General features: G+C 38.1%; 1 protein-coding gene across 11 annotated transcripts in view; it reads left to right on the top strand.

Annotated features, from left to right (window-relative positions):
• The window catches only part of LOC148956652 (uncharacterized), a 105,740-nt gene that overhangs the window by 27,396 nt on the left and 63,560 nt on the right, over positions 1–14,784 (top strand). For 9 of the 11 annotated variants that reach the window (XR_016141525.1, XR_016141513.1, XR_016141515.1 and 6 more), the window contains exon 2: positions 12,321–12,906. Coding sequence is in view for 3 of the 11 variants with exons in the window: in XM_089086477.1 (XP_088942603.1) it covers positions 12,355–12,906 (552 nt within the window). In the remaining 8 variants the exon portion in view is untranslated. Of the gene's footprint in view, positions 1–3,288; positions 3,497–12,320; positions 12,907–14,784 lie in introns of those variants that run through there. The other 2 variants (XR_016141514.1, XR_016141522.1) reach the window with 2 other exon arrangements.

The following is a 14,784-nucleotide window of genomic DNA, read 5'->3' as shown; positions in this document are numbered from 1 at the left end:
AAACAGCATCAGCTCTGCAAAAAATTCTCATACTTTAATCTATCTTGATTTCTTCCCAAAGTTCCTTAGAATATTGTGAATGCCTACCTTGACATTGCAATTGATAGATATATATGAAGACCATTCAACCTGCCCTCTCCTGTCTGATTTCAGAGGTATATTTTAAGCTACTTTAGCGTGCTAAATGAATGCTCTGCAGATGTCATGGTAACAGGAAGAATGCAATCAAGAGTCCAAGAGCTTCAGAAACTTTATCAGGATAATAAGACTTGCCCATGAACCTCGATTTGGCTTCCCAGACAGTTAGCTCAGCAAGGAATCTAGTCTCAGAGAAAAAGAACTGCTTATATTTTTGCAGCTTGGTCACAATCTTGGCTAACACAGCATCAACAATACAAAGAGGGAACAGAAGTTGGACTTTAATTTCTGTAGCTTGGTGGTTAAGAAATCTTGCATTGAGTTCTTCACATAGCTGTTTGTGGTCTGAGGAAAAGATGAAGCCTGTGTAAAAAAGAGAAATATCTGGAGAGATAATCACTGACGTTGGCATCTAGATCAATATGTTCATAGTAGGTAGGTAGATCTAAATTTTTCTTCTGCAGAGAAGCATAAGTTGAAAGCAGAATCGAATTCACTTTTTCAACAAGAATCAGAGGGAAAATGAACTCGGTAATGGCTGCTTCTAAGGAGTTGCATTTTGCCATTGGACTGGTTGTCAACAAAGCTCTTCAGCACTCCAACAACAGCACGGAAACGTGAAAGGACTATCATGGCTTACACCCCACCTTGTGTCAAAAACCCAAAGGTACTTTTGATTTTTTGATTGCGTTAGCGAAGATGAACATAAATCAGTTCTGTTGTAGTTATCGGACAAAAAAAGACGACTTCTTACACGTCTCCATATATCATTTAAATTAATTCCAGTCTGGGGGCCTACACCAGGGCAAGGTTTAAACAATACAAAGCACAACCGGTGTAAATGGCAAGTGGATGCTTCTTTTGTATCTCTGCTTTGCTGCCCTCATATAAACGGGACATGCTAATACCTACACCAAAGCCAATTCCAATTTCCAACTAACTTGTTCATGTCAAGTACAAACTCTAAGCAGAGTATAATAATATATTTTGCAAGACATATGGCAGTCAAATCATTTGCAGTGTTGAAACCAAAAATCTTTTCTTCTAAGCAATTTGATATTCATCATAGAAATAGACGACAAGAACAAGCTGCTGTTTTGAAGTTATATCACTCATCTCATCAGCCAATATTGCTCTATTCAAAATTTAGTCCCAAATGACATTGCCTACATTATCAATAATATCATTTTGCACTGGAAGAGATGCATATTTTTCACTTTTATTGGATGATTTAAAATGCTTCCATAATTTTGTGCTTCCACAATCCATCATCAATTACTACAACCTCCTGAATACCCCTTCATTTTTAGCAATATTTTGTGAGGATTTTTTTTGTTTGTGACACCACAGGGCTAGTTAATTAAAACAACAAAATAGAATAGCCTGGACATTTGTTTTTAATATTTCTCAGTTTGTATTACTTTCCTTGTGATCCTGCAGATTCAATTGCTGGTCAATTACAATAGAATATGATTTATTGGCTAAAATAGCACAAAAGTTAGCATAAGCACATCTAAACAATTATAATAATAAAACAGATTATAGGGGATAGACATAAAACAAAACATTAAATCAACTATTAAAATGTGAATAAAAATGTGCTAAAATAGCACACAAGCTACCATAAGCACGTTAGAACATTTGCAATCGTAAAACAGATGTTAGGGGATAAGCATAAAACATAAATCAAATCAAGTATTAAAATGGGAAGCGAAATAGGGGAAAAAAGAGTTTTTGTACCTTATGGTCAACATTTTGGAAAACACAGGTCCAGTTGGGTATTTGGAGCTCTACGAGCATTGAGTCTTGTATTAGGAAGGATTGGGGGATTTTCTTTAAAGGGAGGGAGAAAACGTTGATGATAGTCAGAACTAAGTCACTTGTGACCAAAGCTCCTTGTAAGGATGTGATGTCGTTATTCCAATGTAGTAAGTTCAAGTCTAGCCAAACCTTCATTGTATGTAGTATAGGAAGTCCCCAGCATAATTTTTATTGCTCTTTTTTGAATACTTTCAATTTTAGAACATTGATCTTTGGTCAACCCAGGGTGCCAGACAGGGCAAGCATATTCCACACAGGGTCTTGTATAATAACAATAAATTATTTTAAGGCTCTGGATTGATACGGAGAACTGTTTGAGAAGGGAGAAAGACTTAAGGAGAAAACTACCAGATTTAAATAAGGGGGAAATGTGGGAGTTCCATTTAAGGTCATTGTTGAACTGCACACCAAGCAGTTTAACCGTATTTAAATTTGGTATGTAAAGGTAATTATTGATAGGCGGTATATTTTTAAAAAAGGAGAATAGCATGAAACTGCTTTTGGGTATGATTAAGTTGAGTTTAATATTGTCAAGAACATTCTTTAAATTGTTAATGAGTGAGTCGAGTGTAATGTCCAAAGTATTAGACGATTGACAAAGGTTCAGTAATGTCAAATCATCTGCAAATTTAAAAAAGTTGTCAAAACTTGGTAAAACATTATTAAAAACAATTAAACATGCTAAAGGACCTAATTTAGTCCCCTGAGGTGCTCCACAGGAAATCGAGGAAAAACCTGATGAATCCCCATTAGGGAGGACTACACATTGTTCACAGCCAGACAAAAAACTTGCTACCATATGTAAAACAAAATCTCTTGCACCTAAAACCCTTGCATTATCTATAACTGTCTGATGATCCAAGTTGTCGAAGGCTTTGCTAATATCAGGAAAAACAGCCTCAATGTAGGAACTATTCAACTCAAGATGTTTGAAAATTGTGTCAAGTGTATGAATTAAGCAATGCGTGGGGCTATGATTCAGCCTAAAGCCAAAATGATTTGGGTTGATTTTATCATGAATATCATCAAAAAGGAAATTGTAAATAAAACTTTCAAAGATTTTAGACAAAATGGAGGTTTTTGATATTGGTCTCAAGTCAGAGGGAACTTTTGGGGTCTTAATTTTTGGTATTGGAGATATAATAGCTTGTTTAAAACACACTGGAAAAATACCATCTTCAAAACATTGTTTAAAAATATCAGTTAGAGGTACACTTAAATACTGGACACATTCCACAATCAATTAGGTAGGGATATCACCTGGGTATACTGACTTATTTGTGTCAAGAGTTTCGAGTTTAAGTTGGGTCTAATGTATTTCAATCACAGGAATGGCACTTACTGCACTGTTGGCTGGCATATGTTGGGGTGGCAGTTGAGTTTTACAAATTGAAGCAAAATGATCATTTATGACATCCGTACCCCCTGGGTCACCATTACTATCCGGTAAGAAAAACTTTGAAGAGACCTTTCCCATGAGATCTTGGACTCTTTTGGGGAATTTCTTAGGGTCAGAATACAATAACTTATTGAGCACGTGAGCACTATGTTCCTTTCTTGCTTTACGGATTTTGCTAACAATGATGTTTCAAAGTTTTTGAAATTCTTGTAAAAATCCTTCCTTAAATAGCTTATCATGTTCATTTATTAGGCACTAACTTTTTTTTTATTTATCCACGGTTTGCAGTTAGATTTGCAAGTAACGTTTTTCACTGGAAAGGTGTCACAATGTAGCTGGAAAAGTTCTGCTGAAAACTTAGAAGCCATTTCATTACCATTTGTAAGACATAGGATATTGACTCAAGATTTGGAACTAAGTTTTACTTTGAAATGGGCGACCTTCTCGTCAGTAATGGGTCTATAAGAATAACTGATCAATCGTTTTGAGGAAAAGGATGATAAACGGGTCCAAAAGATGTATAGATGGTCACTTGCCCCTAATGGAGGGGCTATTTTGGGGGTACAGTAGTAATCTTCAATGTTGGTAAAAATTAAGTCTAGGGTTTTATCACAGCGTGTAGGCGACTTGACTACTTGATCAAGGCTAAGAGCAGAGCTAATCCACTTCTGGTCTAGCTCATTAAAATCACTAAATAATGTAATTGCAGCATAAGGATAGTTGCAGCGAATTCTGTCAGTATAAAGCTGCAGATATGCCGTCAGCTCCTTCTTAAGCCAACTACGAGGAGTGTAATAAAAAATACAAAAAATCATGCAAGATACTTCTTTTGGGAGGTTTTTGGGTCTGGTCCAGAGCAATAGAACTTAGGTTTTGGAGTTGTTCTCTATTTCAGAAAATTAAAAAAAAATCCGATTAGGGAGGGTAGACTGACAAAAAGAAGCCACTCCTCTACCATGAGATAGAGGGATACCATCCTTGTCCAATCTGGGCTTAAAATGGGAGTCATAATTTGGAATCGAGCAAAAATCTTTAGTGGCAGACCATGTTTCTGTAAGGCAAGCAATATCAATCTGGTTTTTATCAAGACTAATTTGTAGTTCATCCATTTTATTTGCTACTAACCTTACATTTGCAGGAAGGATTCTGGGAAATGAGTAGGACGGGAAGCAATGTATCATACCAGGGTTTCTTGATTTGCTATTGGATACTTGTTGTAGATTCTTGGGCTCATTTGATGCAAATAACAGGACTGAGGAGATGGACTGATTTGGCAATTGAAATTAGAGGGAGCTGGAACGTAACATGGAGTTCTTCTGAATGTCTTTGTTCTGAGGGGGGCTGGTATGATGGAGGAGGAATGTGCATTGGCTGACTTAAGATAAGCGGCATGAAATTCAAACTCATAAGAGGGACTGGATATGGCTGTCTTTAGCAGCCCTGCATCAACAGAGGTGCATTTTTTCGCTCCCTGTTTTCTGGACTTTGCAATCCAGTCTTGGCATGTAGCTTTTTCCCCTTCTACGGAAAGTGAGATGACCATTAGTACAACAATTCATGAAACAAAAGCCACGAGCAAAATTTTACACAGAGATTTGTGAGGCAGAAGACAACACTCATCATGGCAGCTGCTTTGAAAAAAATCCCCGCAAACATGAAGAAATGTGCAATTCTCCGCGTGAAATCTGCAAACACATTGCTCGGGAGTATGATCCTTTGTATGAGTCTCTTCACCTGTAAGAAAGGACCAAGGATACACTAGTTCAGTCTTAGTGGCTTGACTGGTAACAAAACTACTGCATTGAACAGATACATCAGTACTGGGACATTTTGAGCCGGTCTTATTAACCTGGTTTAAGCTCTTTTCACTGGTAAAAAGAAAGAATCGTCCCGAGGGCATCTGCAGGACAGGAACCTATGTCTGCATCAATTGCAGCGCAGGCCGCATGCATGCGGTGTAAGCATTGATGACCATCAGACGATGGGCTGTCTTGTCGTTCTGCCACATATGAGACAACTCAGGTCAGAACCTGAGCGGAAAATATAGCTTGGGGAGGGGCTAGTTGCCCTCTGTTAATTTTTGACTCTTAAAAAGGGAACTAGAATTTTCAATTTCCAATCAAATGAGCCCACTCCAAAGTTCATATGACCACCCCTTCTACAAAAACCGTATATGCTCCAGGGGCATAGCTTACAACACTTGCCCCTGGGCCCTTTGGAGTCGTCTTGACCCTGGAGGCATTGTTATATGAGTTTTGGAGTATTGTAAACAAAATGGCTATCGCAAAATTTCAACCGGAAGTATTTTGGGCAAAGTGGGCTTAGGGGGGGAGGGCTAGTTGCCCCCAGTCACTTTTGACTCTTAAAATGGGCACTAGAACTTCCTATTTTCAATCTAATGAGCCCCCTCCTAAGTTTATACAACGACCCATTCCATATGAAATGCCTCTGGGAAAACAAAAATAATAAAACATTGAAGTCTTATGGCCTTCAGTATAAGCACTGCTATAGCATTCGCTCCGAATAGTGAAGCTGGTATTGAGAAAACTTTTGCTTCCAAGACTTAAGTAGAATAAATAAGTAGATGCCGTGGTTCATAGCTATACAAGCTGCTGCTTTAACTGGTGTTGGAGCAAGACTGGTGAATGAATCAACTCTACATAGTATACTCAAACTACCTGTCAAAAAAGATGGTTTTATCACACCAAATATGCCACAATTAATAGGTAATTACCTAACAATATTGCTTCACCTATGGAGAAGACTTGAGTTGAAGCTGTTTATAGTGTTGCCTATGCTGATATGATTATGATGATTTGTTTCCTGAGACTGTCGAGGCGAGACGAAAACAGTCTTTGTAGAGTTCTCTATTTGAAGTGCATTCCATACATTGTTTCTTACTTATTCGATTATTTATTATATTTATTTTGTAGGTGCTTGGGTCACAATAGATGCTTAATTGTTTGATGCTTACCTGCTTACGCTACCTGCTTACGCTACCTGCTTACGCTTAACCTACCTACATACACTTTAACAGAAAACTCAACATGGTGTCAGAAGTGTAAGGAATACATCATGGAACATGGATCATGCCCATCTATAGACTGGGATGCAACAAACTTGAAAGCTGCCTGGTCCCATTTCAAGCAACATGCCGAACTCATGTTTACTGGACCTCTTAATGGAAAAGAGGATGCAGTGAAATGCTCATACTTACTGATATGGGCAGGTGAAAAAGGCAGAGACATTTTTAATACATGGACATTAATTGCTGCTGAAAGAGACAATGTCACCACATATTTAAGGAAGTTTAGCGAACATGTTGAGCCACTTGCAAATCCGATATTTGCCAGATATCAGTTTCATAAACGTAATCAGAGAGACAGTGAATCAATAGAACAGTACCTTACCGAGTTGCGCATCACTGCAAAGGAATGCGAATTTGGAACAACCAGTGATGAGATGATAAGAGATCGTATAGTTTTTGGAGTCAAGCAGGACAAAATCCGCGAACGACTACTTAGTGAAGGTGCAGGACTAACTCTAGCTCGTGCAGTAGCTATTTGCAGAGCTGCAGAAGCGACCCAAGCACAATTAATGATAATGTCCAATCAGGAACACTCAAAAGTATACATCAAGCAAGAAGTGGATATAGTAGCAAGACAAGGCAGAAAATGCTACAAATGTGGCGGAAATTTCACACCTGGACATAGTTGTCCTCCAAAGGATTTCGGAGAGTTTCCAAAGTGCTACAATTATGGTGGGGTATTCAGCAAAAGTCATCAATGCCCTGCCAAAGGAAAAAGCTGCATAAAATGTAAGAAGCTTAATCATTTTGCTAAAATATGCAGAAGCAGTCAACGAAACGTTCATAGTATTGAAACAGGCGAATGTAGTACAGAAACACCGTCACAGTACTTCATTGAAAGTATTCAGAGCAAAGAAGAAACTTATAACGAGCCAGTGGCCAAACTGTATCTGACAAAAGAAAGAATGAATGTGGAATTTAAAATAGACACAGGTGCTGAAGCAAACGTCATACCAACCCGGACCATTGACAAGATGGTTCCAAGGCCAAAAATAATACCAACCTCAGACATTCTTACAAGCTATACTTGGGAACCTTTGAAAGTCACTGGTATATGTCATTTAGAGGTTCAGTACAAAGACAGGGAACCCCAAATACACAACTTCTATGTGGTTGACACGGATAAAAAGCCGATACTTAGCAGACAGACCAGTGTCATAATGAATCTAATCAAATTCATCTACAATGTAGAGCACATCCCAGTGGCCAATTCTACAGATCAGATTTTGGCAGAATATGAAGACGTGTTTGAAGGCATTGGAAAAATGCCTGGGAAATGCAAGATACATCTAAAACCAGGGGCAATACCCTCAGTACAACCACCAAGAAGAGTCCCTATGGCAGTTCAAAATAAACTAAAAAACGAGTTAGAACGACTTGTCAGCACTGGAATAATTGAAAAAGTGACAGAGCCAACAGAGTGGGTTAACTCTATAGTCATTGTGCAGAAGCCCAACGGTGAAATCCTTATTTGTCTTGACCCTGTAGAATTAAATAAATGGATACAAAGACCCAATTATCCAATACCAACGTTTGATGACATTGCCAACAAGTGCCACGGTGCCCAGAACCTATTCAAATTAGATGCCAGACATGGATACTGGTCGATGGTACTGGATGACGCATCATCAGATCTCACTACATTTAATACCATGTTTGGGAGATTTAAGTGGAGAAGATACCCATTTGGAATAATTTCAGCTCAAGATGAGTACCAGCGCCGAATGGAAGAGGCATTCGAAGGATTAGGCCTGGGTCTAATAGTGGATGATATAGCAGGTGTAGGAACAAGTACAGAAAACCATGATGCCCAACTAAAAGCAGTCCTCCAGAGAGCACGAGAAAAAGGAGTCAAATTTAACAGAGACAAGTGCATATTCAATGCAAAAGTCATTCCATATTTTGGCCATTTGCTAACAACCGAGGGTGTTAAACCGGATCCCAACAAAACCAGAGCCATTGCTGAAATGCCAGAACCAAAGAACAAAGAGGAGCTGCAGACATTGCTTGGGATGTTTAATTGTCTGTCCAGATACATACCAAAATTATCCATTCTAAACCAGCCTTTGCAAGAACTTGGAAAAGCTAAGGAATTCGTATGGAAGAAGGTGCACAGCGATGCTTGCCAGGTCATTCAAAAATCCTTGTGTGAACATCTCTCGTATATCGACAAAAATTGCCAAGAAGTCGAAATAATTGTCGATGCATCTCAGCATGGGTTAGGAGCGCAGCTACTGGTGAAAAATGAAACAGTAGCCTTTGGTTCAAGATCCCTTAGCGATACAGAACAAAGATACTCTCAGATTGAGAAAGAACTATTGGGCATAGTATTTGCATGCAAACACTTTCATCAGTATATATTCAGAAGAAAGGTCTCTATCATTACAGATCACAAGCCACTGGAAAATATTTTGAGAAAACCTATCAGTAAGGCACCACCTAGACTACAACGCATGATGCTAGCCATTCAGCCATACGACCTTACATTTACATACAGACCAGGACCAGAAATCCCCGTTGCTGATACCCTGTCACGTCTGCATATTGAAGACACAGACCCAGAAGAAGAACTTCAGGCTGAACTACATGTGCATAATGTAATCAAAAACATTCCAATCAAAGATGAAATGGTGAAAACCATTGCCAATTGTACCAAAGACGACTCGGAAATGCAGATTATAGCCGATACGATCAGAAAAGGATGGCCAGAGCACAGAAAACAGTGCCCAAATGAAATACAAGAATATTGGAACTACAGGAATGAACTGGCAACGCACCAAGGTATCCTGTTAAAGGGCGACCGAATCATAATACCGAGACGTATGCGCCAAGAAATCATGAACCGTCTCCATACAGCCCATCTAGGCGTTGTTAAAACAAAACAACGTGCACGCACGTGCGTTTTCTGGCCAAACATCACTGCTGATATCACCAAGTACATTTCCGGTTGTGAAATATGCCAACGGTTCAGTTCTTGCCAGCAACAAGAACCTCTCCTGAACTCAGAAATTCCTGAGTACCCATGGGAACATGTAGGTACTGACTTACTGTTTTGGGAAGGAAGGAATTATTTGGTAACTACCGACTATTACAGTCGATACATCGAGATGGACAAACTAGACAGTACCAGCTCGGGAAGCGTTATAACCAAGCTAAAAAGCCAATTTGCAAGACACGGGATCCCACGAATACTTACCTCCGACAAAGGCCCCCAATTTGCAGCAGATGAATTCAGAAACTTCGCGGAACGATGGAGAATCACGCACCGCACGTCCAGCCCTAGATATCCTCAAAGCAACAGCCTCAGCGAAAAAGCGGTCCAGACAGTCAAAAGGCTAATGTCAAAAGCACTGGCTGACAAATCAGACCCATATCTCGCCCTCCTTGAATACCGCAACACTCCCGTAGACAATTTAGCTTCTCCAGCACAGCTCCTGATGAGCCGCCAGCTAAGATCGGTAATGCCGTCAATAGAACACAACTTCGTGCCAAACGCTGTACCCAATCAGGAGTACAAGGAGGCCAGAAAAAAGCAACAAGAAGCTAAGAAGGAGGCCTATGACAAACATACACATCCGATCAAACCGTTTGCACCAGGCCAGCCAGTATGGCTCAATAAAACTGGACAAGCAAAAGAAAGATGGATCAAGGCCCACGTAACCGGCAGATACGACGAGTCAAGTGACCGTTCACTCACTGTTGAGACAGAAGACGGAACAGTATACCGACGCAACAGGAAATTTATACGCCCCAGATACAGTACTAATGGTTGCACATACCTGCAGAACAACGGAACAACATTAACGAGCATGGAGGTACCCATAGTACCCGAATCATCATATTTATCCCCCACGAAATCGAGTCCATCGAGCGACGCCAGTCGAAAGCTTAGCCCACGTGAAGAATCTTTCGAGACGCCAAGAGCAAATCAACAACCAAGTGTTCAGAAATCGCAGAACTCACCTTCTGGTTCCAAAGATGGAACAACGTCATTTGCAACGCAGCCAAATGTGAAGACGACAAGATCCGGGAGGATTTTGAAGACGCCGTCTAGATTAAATCTATAGCTACGATGATCTCCTTTGATGACTTGAAGAGCCAGCAAGTCCAAAAGAAGGAAGATGTAGAGTCCTCTATTTGAAGTGCATTCCATACATTGTTTCTTACTTATTCGATTATTTATTATATTTATTTTGTAGGTGCTTGGGTCACAATAGATGCTTAATTGTTTGATGCTTACCTGTTTATGCTACCTGCTTACGCTACCTGCTTACGCTTAACCTACCTGCATACACTTGAACAGAAACCTCTACAGTCTTGTTAATAAATATAATGCCAAACTTAAAGCAGTTAGATTAACAAGAAGATGTCTCGTTAACTTGATTTACTTTTATTAGAAGTAATTGTTTCTATTGCAGCCTTGTTACTAGGTATATTTTCTACAAGTTTGTCACAGCCCAGTTCTGACAATATGCCCAGCAGAGGGAGTTGGTGGGAATTGGAAGTTGTCTGCTGTCAATGGCTCCATAGCTGAATTAACTTGTTAATTGAAGCTGAGAAAACAACCTCTGTTAAATTGTCAAGAACATTAAAAATGAAATATGATTCTTTAAATTGATTAAGTGGAAACTTACATAACCTGGGAGCTCATTTGTTAATGTAAAAGACTGCATCAACAATGCAGCAATGCAGTCTTAACACTTAGCAGGAACCATGTTCAAAAACATGGAACGTGTGTAAAAAAAAAGAATAAAAAAGCAGAATATGGAAGAAAAAATATCATCATGAAGCTCAATAAAGTGTTGCTTTCCTGATTGCCGTAGCAAAAGACAAAAAAAAAAATCACTCATTGGCTTCAAAATGTGTAAAAAATACACAAAAAAAAACAGTGATTAAATGATGAAAATTATATAAGAATATAACCTGATCATCTTGTTATCAAATAGGAATTGAAAACAAATGCATATATCATTGAACACCTAAACATCTAAGCTATGTATTTATATTTTATTACTAAAATTCTTCAAGATTAAACACTTCGAATAATTAGTTAATTGACTTGTTTCCTGGAGCGAATTTTTAGATTGACCGATTAGGCTATCTTATTTTGTTACATTTAGCCCTTTAGCAGACAATTGATATATCGATAGAATTCTTTCTTTCTTCTTGTTCGAAGTTGTCTGCTTTCAAAGGTTTTATACTTAAATTAACGCTTTAACGTTAATCGTTAACGTTTAACTTATTAACTATATTGCTCGTTAGTTTGTTATTGGACCTTTTGACTATTTTGAAGAAAATGGCTATATCGAAATTTTAGCTGAATGTCTTAGGAGGCCATAGGAAAGGGATAAGAAAAAAAAAAGACAAGGTAGATGTCCAGTTGCCCATCAATCACTTTTGAATTTAAAAATTGCTCTTGAATTTTAAATTTTCTAATCAAATAAGCTCCAAGGTTTCTAAAACCAGCCCCTCCATGTGAACTCATTCTGGCAAAAGAAAAAAAAATACAGGAAAGACTTACAGCTCTTTATTACAGGCAACACTAGAGCGTTGCCTCTAATAACTTCCTTTTTCACGCGTTATCTGCAAGTAGCTGGAAAGTTTTCGCGTGTTGGTCTTGTAAGCCTGCTTTACGTTACATGTTTTCTTGCAACCAGCACTGTTTTGCTGTACTACAAATAACCACATGGTTTGCTATAAATAACCCCCGTGGTTGCAGACCATTAGAAGGCGCACTCACTAAGTGAACTATTGGTCTGAGAGACCTTGTCTCAAGTTGATTAAAATGATCAAACTAAGGCTAGAAAACTAGCGTATAGGTTTACTAGCGTATAGACTTCTATTGCAGTTTTCATTTATTTATTTTTTTTATAGACTCTCGTCTTGTCGATCAAATAAATGCTAGAAAATGGATCGTGGATATTGCCTGAAGTGGAACAAGTATGGCACTGTGTTTCAAAGCTCCTTTTTGAATCTATTTGCTTCTCAAGAGTTGACAGATATGACATTCGTTATTGATGGGGAATTTATTAAGTGTCACAGAATTATCATATCTGCTGCAAGCTCTTATTTTAGAAATATTTTGGTTAATTTGAAAGAGCCAAATCCTGTTATTGTGTTAAATGATGTTAGTTATAGTACTTTTCGAGCTTTGATTGACTTTATATATTGTGGTGAGATAGAAGTGCATCAATCTTTTCTTGGGGCAGTAGTCAGGGCTGGTGAAAAGTATTGTATAGAAGGACTTAAAGAGTCAGAAGAATCCTTGGTGAATCATTCATTACCAGATGAACCCATGAACATATCTGGTGAACGATGTCCTAAAATGTACGAGTATAATATTCACAGGGATTTTGAAGAGGAAGTTGAAAATGAACAAAACCTCACCTCTCAGCATGAAATAGACGAAACTTATGAAGAGGATGAACAAAGAAAAGCAATTACTGTTGATATTGGTCAGGTAAGGCTACTTTAATTATTGTTATTATTTTTTGTTTTGTATAGTAAAACTTGCTAATGCCATAAGAAAGACCAGCATAGCTGTGCTAATTTATTTGAATTCTATAGCTGTATTCAATGATGAGTATGACTGAGCTGTTGCAAGGATGGAAACTTTTTTCTTTGGGATTGAATATATTGTCTTAACTATTATGTCAAGCTTTCAAAATACACAAGAAGATGTATCCTTAATATCTGCCATAGGAGTACATAGAAGCCTATAAGCTAGTAAATTTAAATACTCCCTCCCAGCAGGCAGAATGACAGTCATTGCAAAATGGATAATAAAAGAGACCCTTGTTTTTAAAAGGAAAGGTTATCAGCTGGTCTATTACATAGCTATAAAAGAAGTAATGTTGGATTGTTGAAGTAGGGCTGCATCCAGGATTTTTTTTTTTTTGGGGGGGGGGGTGCAAAGAAACTAAAAAAAAAATCACCAGAAATTTGTTTATATTGATTTCTGTTGACAAACATTTCGGGGAGGGGGGGTCCCCTCCCTGCTGGATATGGCCTTGTATTATACTTCAACAGTTGAAGCATAATTCTCAAGCCTAATATTTAAAAAATTTAAAGTTTGTGGCTATTTTGACTTCTGACAGATAATAGTCAATAGAAATTTTTGGTGAATGTCTCTTATAAAGAAATCCTGATAACAGGAATCTAGGGGCCTCTAATAGACTAATGCTTCAAGAAAAGGTTAATTTACTTCAGTCTCATCACAGTGTATAAAGTCAGTCAAAGCTTGAAAAGTACTATAAGTATTTTCATTCAAGGCTGAGACTCACCTGACTTATCTTGTTGATGCCATGATGACAGGAGTTTCAGGGTCCTATCCTAATTACCCCTTCGAAGCCTGGTTGGGTTAGGGCATAAAAAAGGTGCAGTCTAGGACAATTAGGCTACTCTAAATTTCCCCCAAGTTTGCCTGAGATCAGAGAACTACTTGTTGTAGATACCCTGGTATGCTAATTTCGGGGGGGGGGGGTTACAAAAAAACTAAAAAACTCACCAAATATGTGTTTATATTTTTTTTTTATGTTTTTTACGATTCGGACAAATATTTCGGGGGGGGGGGTTCAAACCCTCTAACCCCCCACCCCCTCTTCGGTGGATACAGCCTTGTATTATGCTTCAACAGTTGAAGCATAATTCTCAAGCCTAATCTTTAAAAAACTTGCAGTTTGTGGATATTTTGACTTCTGACAGAAAATAGTAAAAGAAAAAATTTTGGTGAATGTCTCTTATAAAGACATTCTGATAATAGGAATATAGGTGCCTCTTGTAGACTAATGCTTCAAGAAATGGTTAATTTACTTCAATCTCATCATAGTGTGTGAATGTCTCTTATAAAGACATTCTGATAATAGGAATATAGGTGACTTTTGTAGACTAATGCTTCAAGAAAAGGTTAATTTACTTCAATCTCATCATAGTGTGTGAATGTCTCTTATAAAGACATTCTGATAATAGGAATATAGGTGCCTTTTGTAGACTAATGCTTCAAGGAAAGGTTAGTTTACTTCAATCTCATCATAGTGTGTGAATGTCTCTTATAAAGACATTCTGATAATAGGAATATAGGTGCCTCTTGTAGACTAATGCTTCAAGAAAAGGTTAGTTTACTTCAATCTCATCATAGTGTGTGAATGTCTCTTATAAAGACATTCTGATAATAGGAATATAGGTGACTTTTGTAGACTAATGCTTCAAGAAAAGGTTAATTTACTTCAATCTCATCATAGTGTGTGAATGTCTCTTATAAAGACATTCTGATAATAGGAATATAGGTGCCTCTTGTAGACTAATGCTTCAAGAAAAGGTTAATTTACTTCAATCTCAT

The sequence above is a fragment of the Artemia sp. Qi Xiang Cuo genome, chromosome 1 (genome assembly GCF_049724085.1).
Source record: "Artemia sp. Qi Xiang Cuo chromosome 1, ASM4972408v1, whole genome shotgun sequence".
NCBI lineage: Eukaryota > Metazoa > Arthropoda > Branchiopoda > Anostraca > Artemiidae > Artemia > Artemia sp. Qi Xiang Cuo.
The sequence above is the reverse complement of the archived record's forward strand: the minus strand, read 5'-3'. Positions and strand labels throughout refer to the sequence as shown.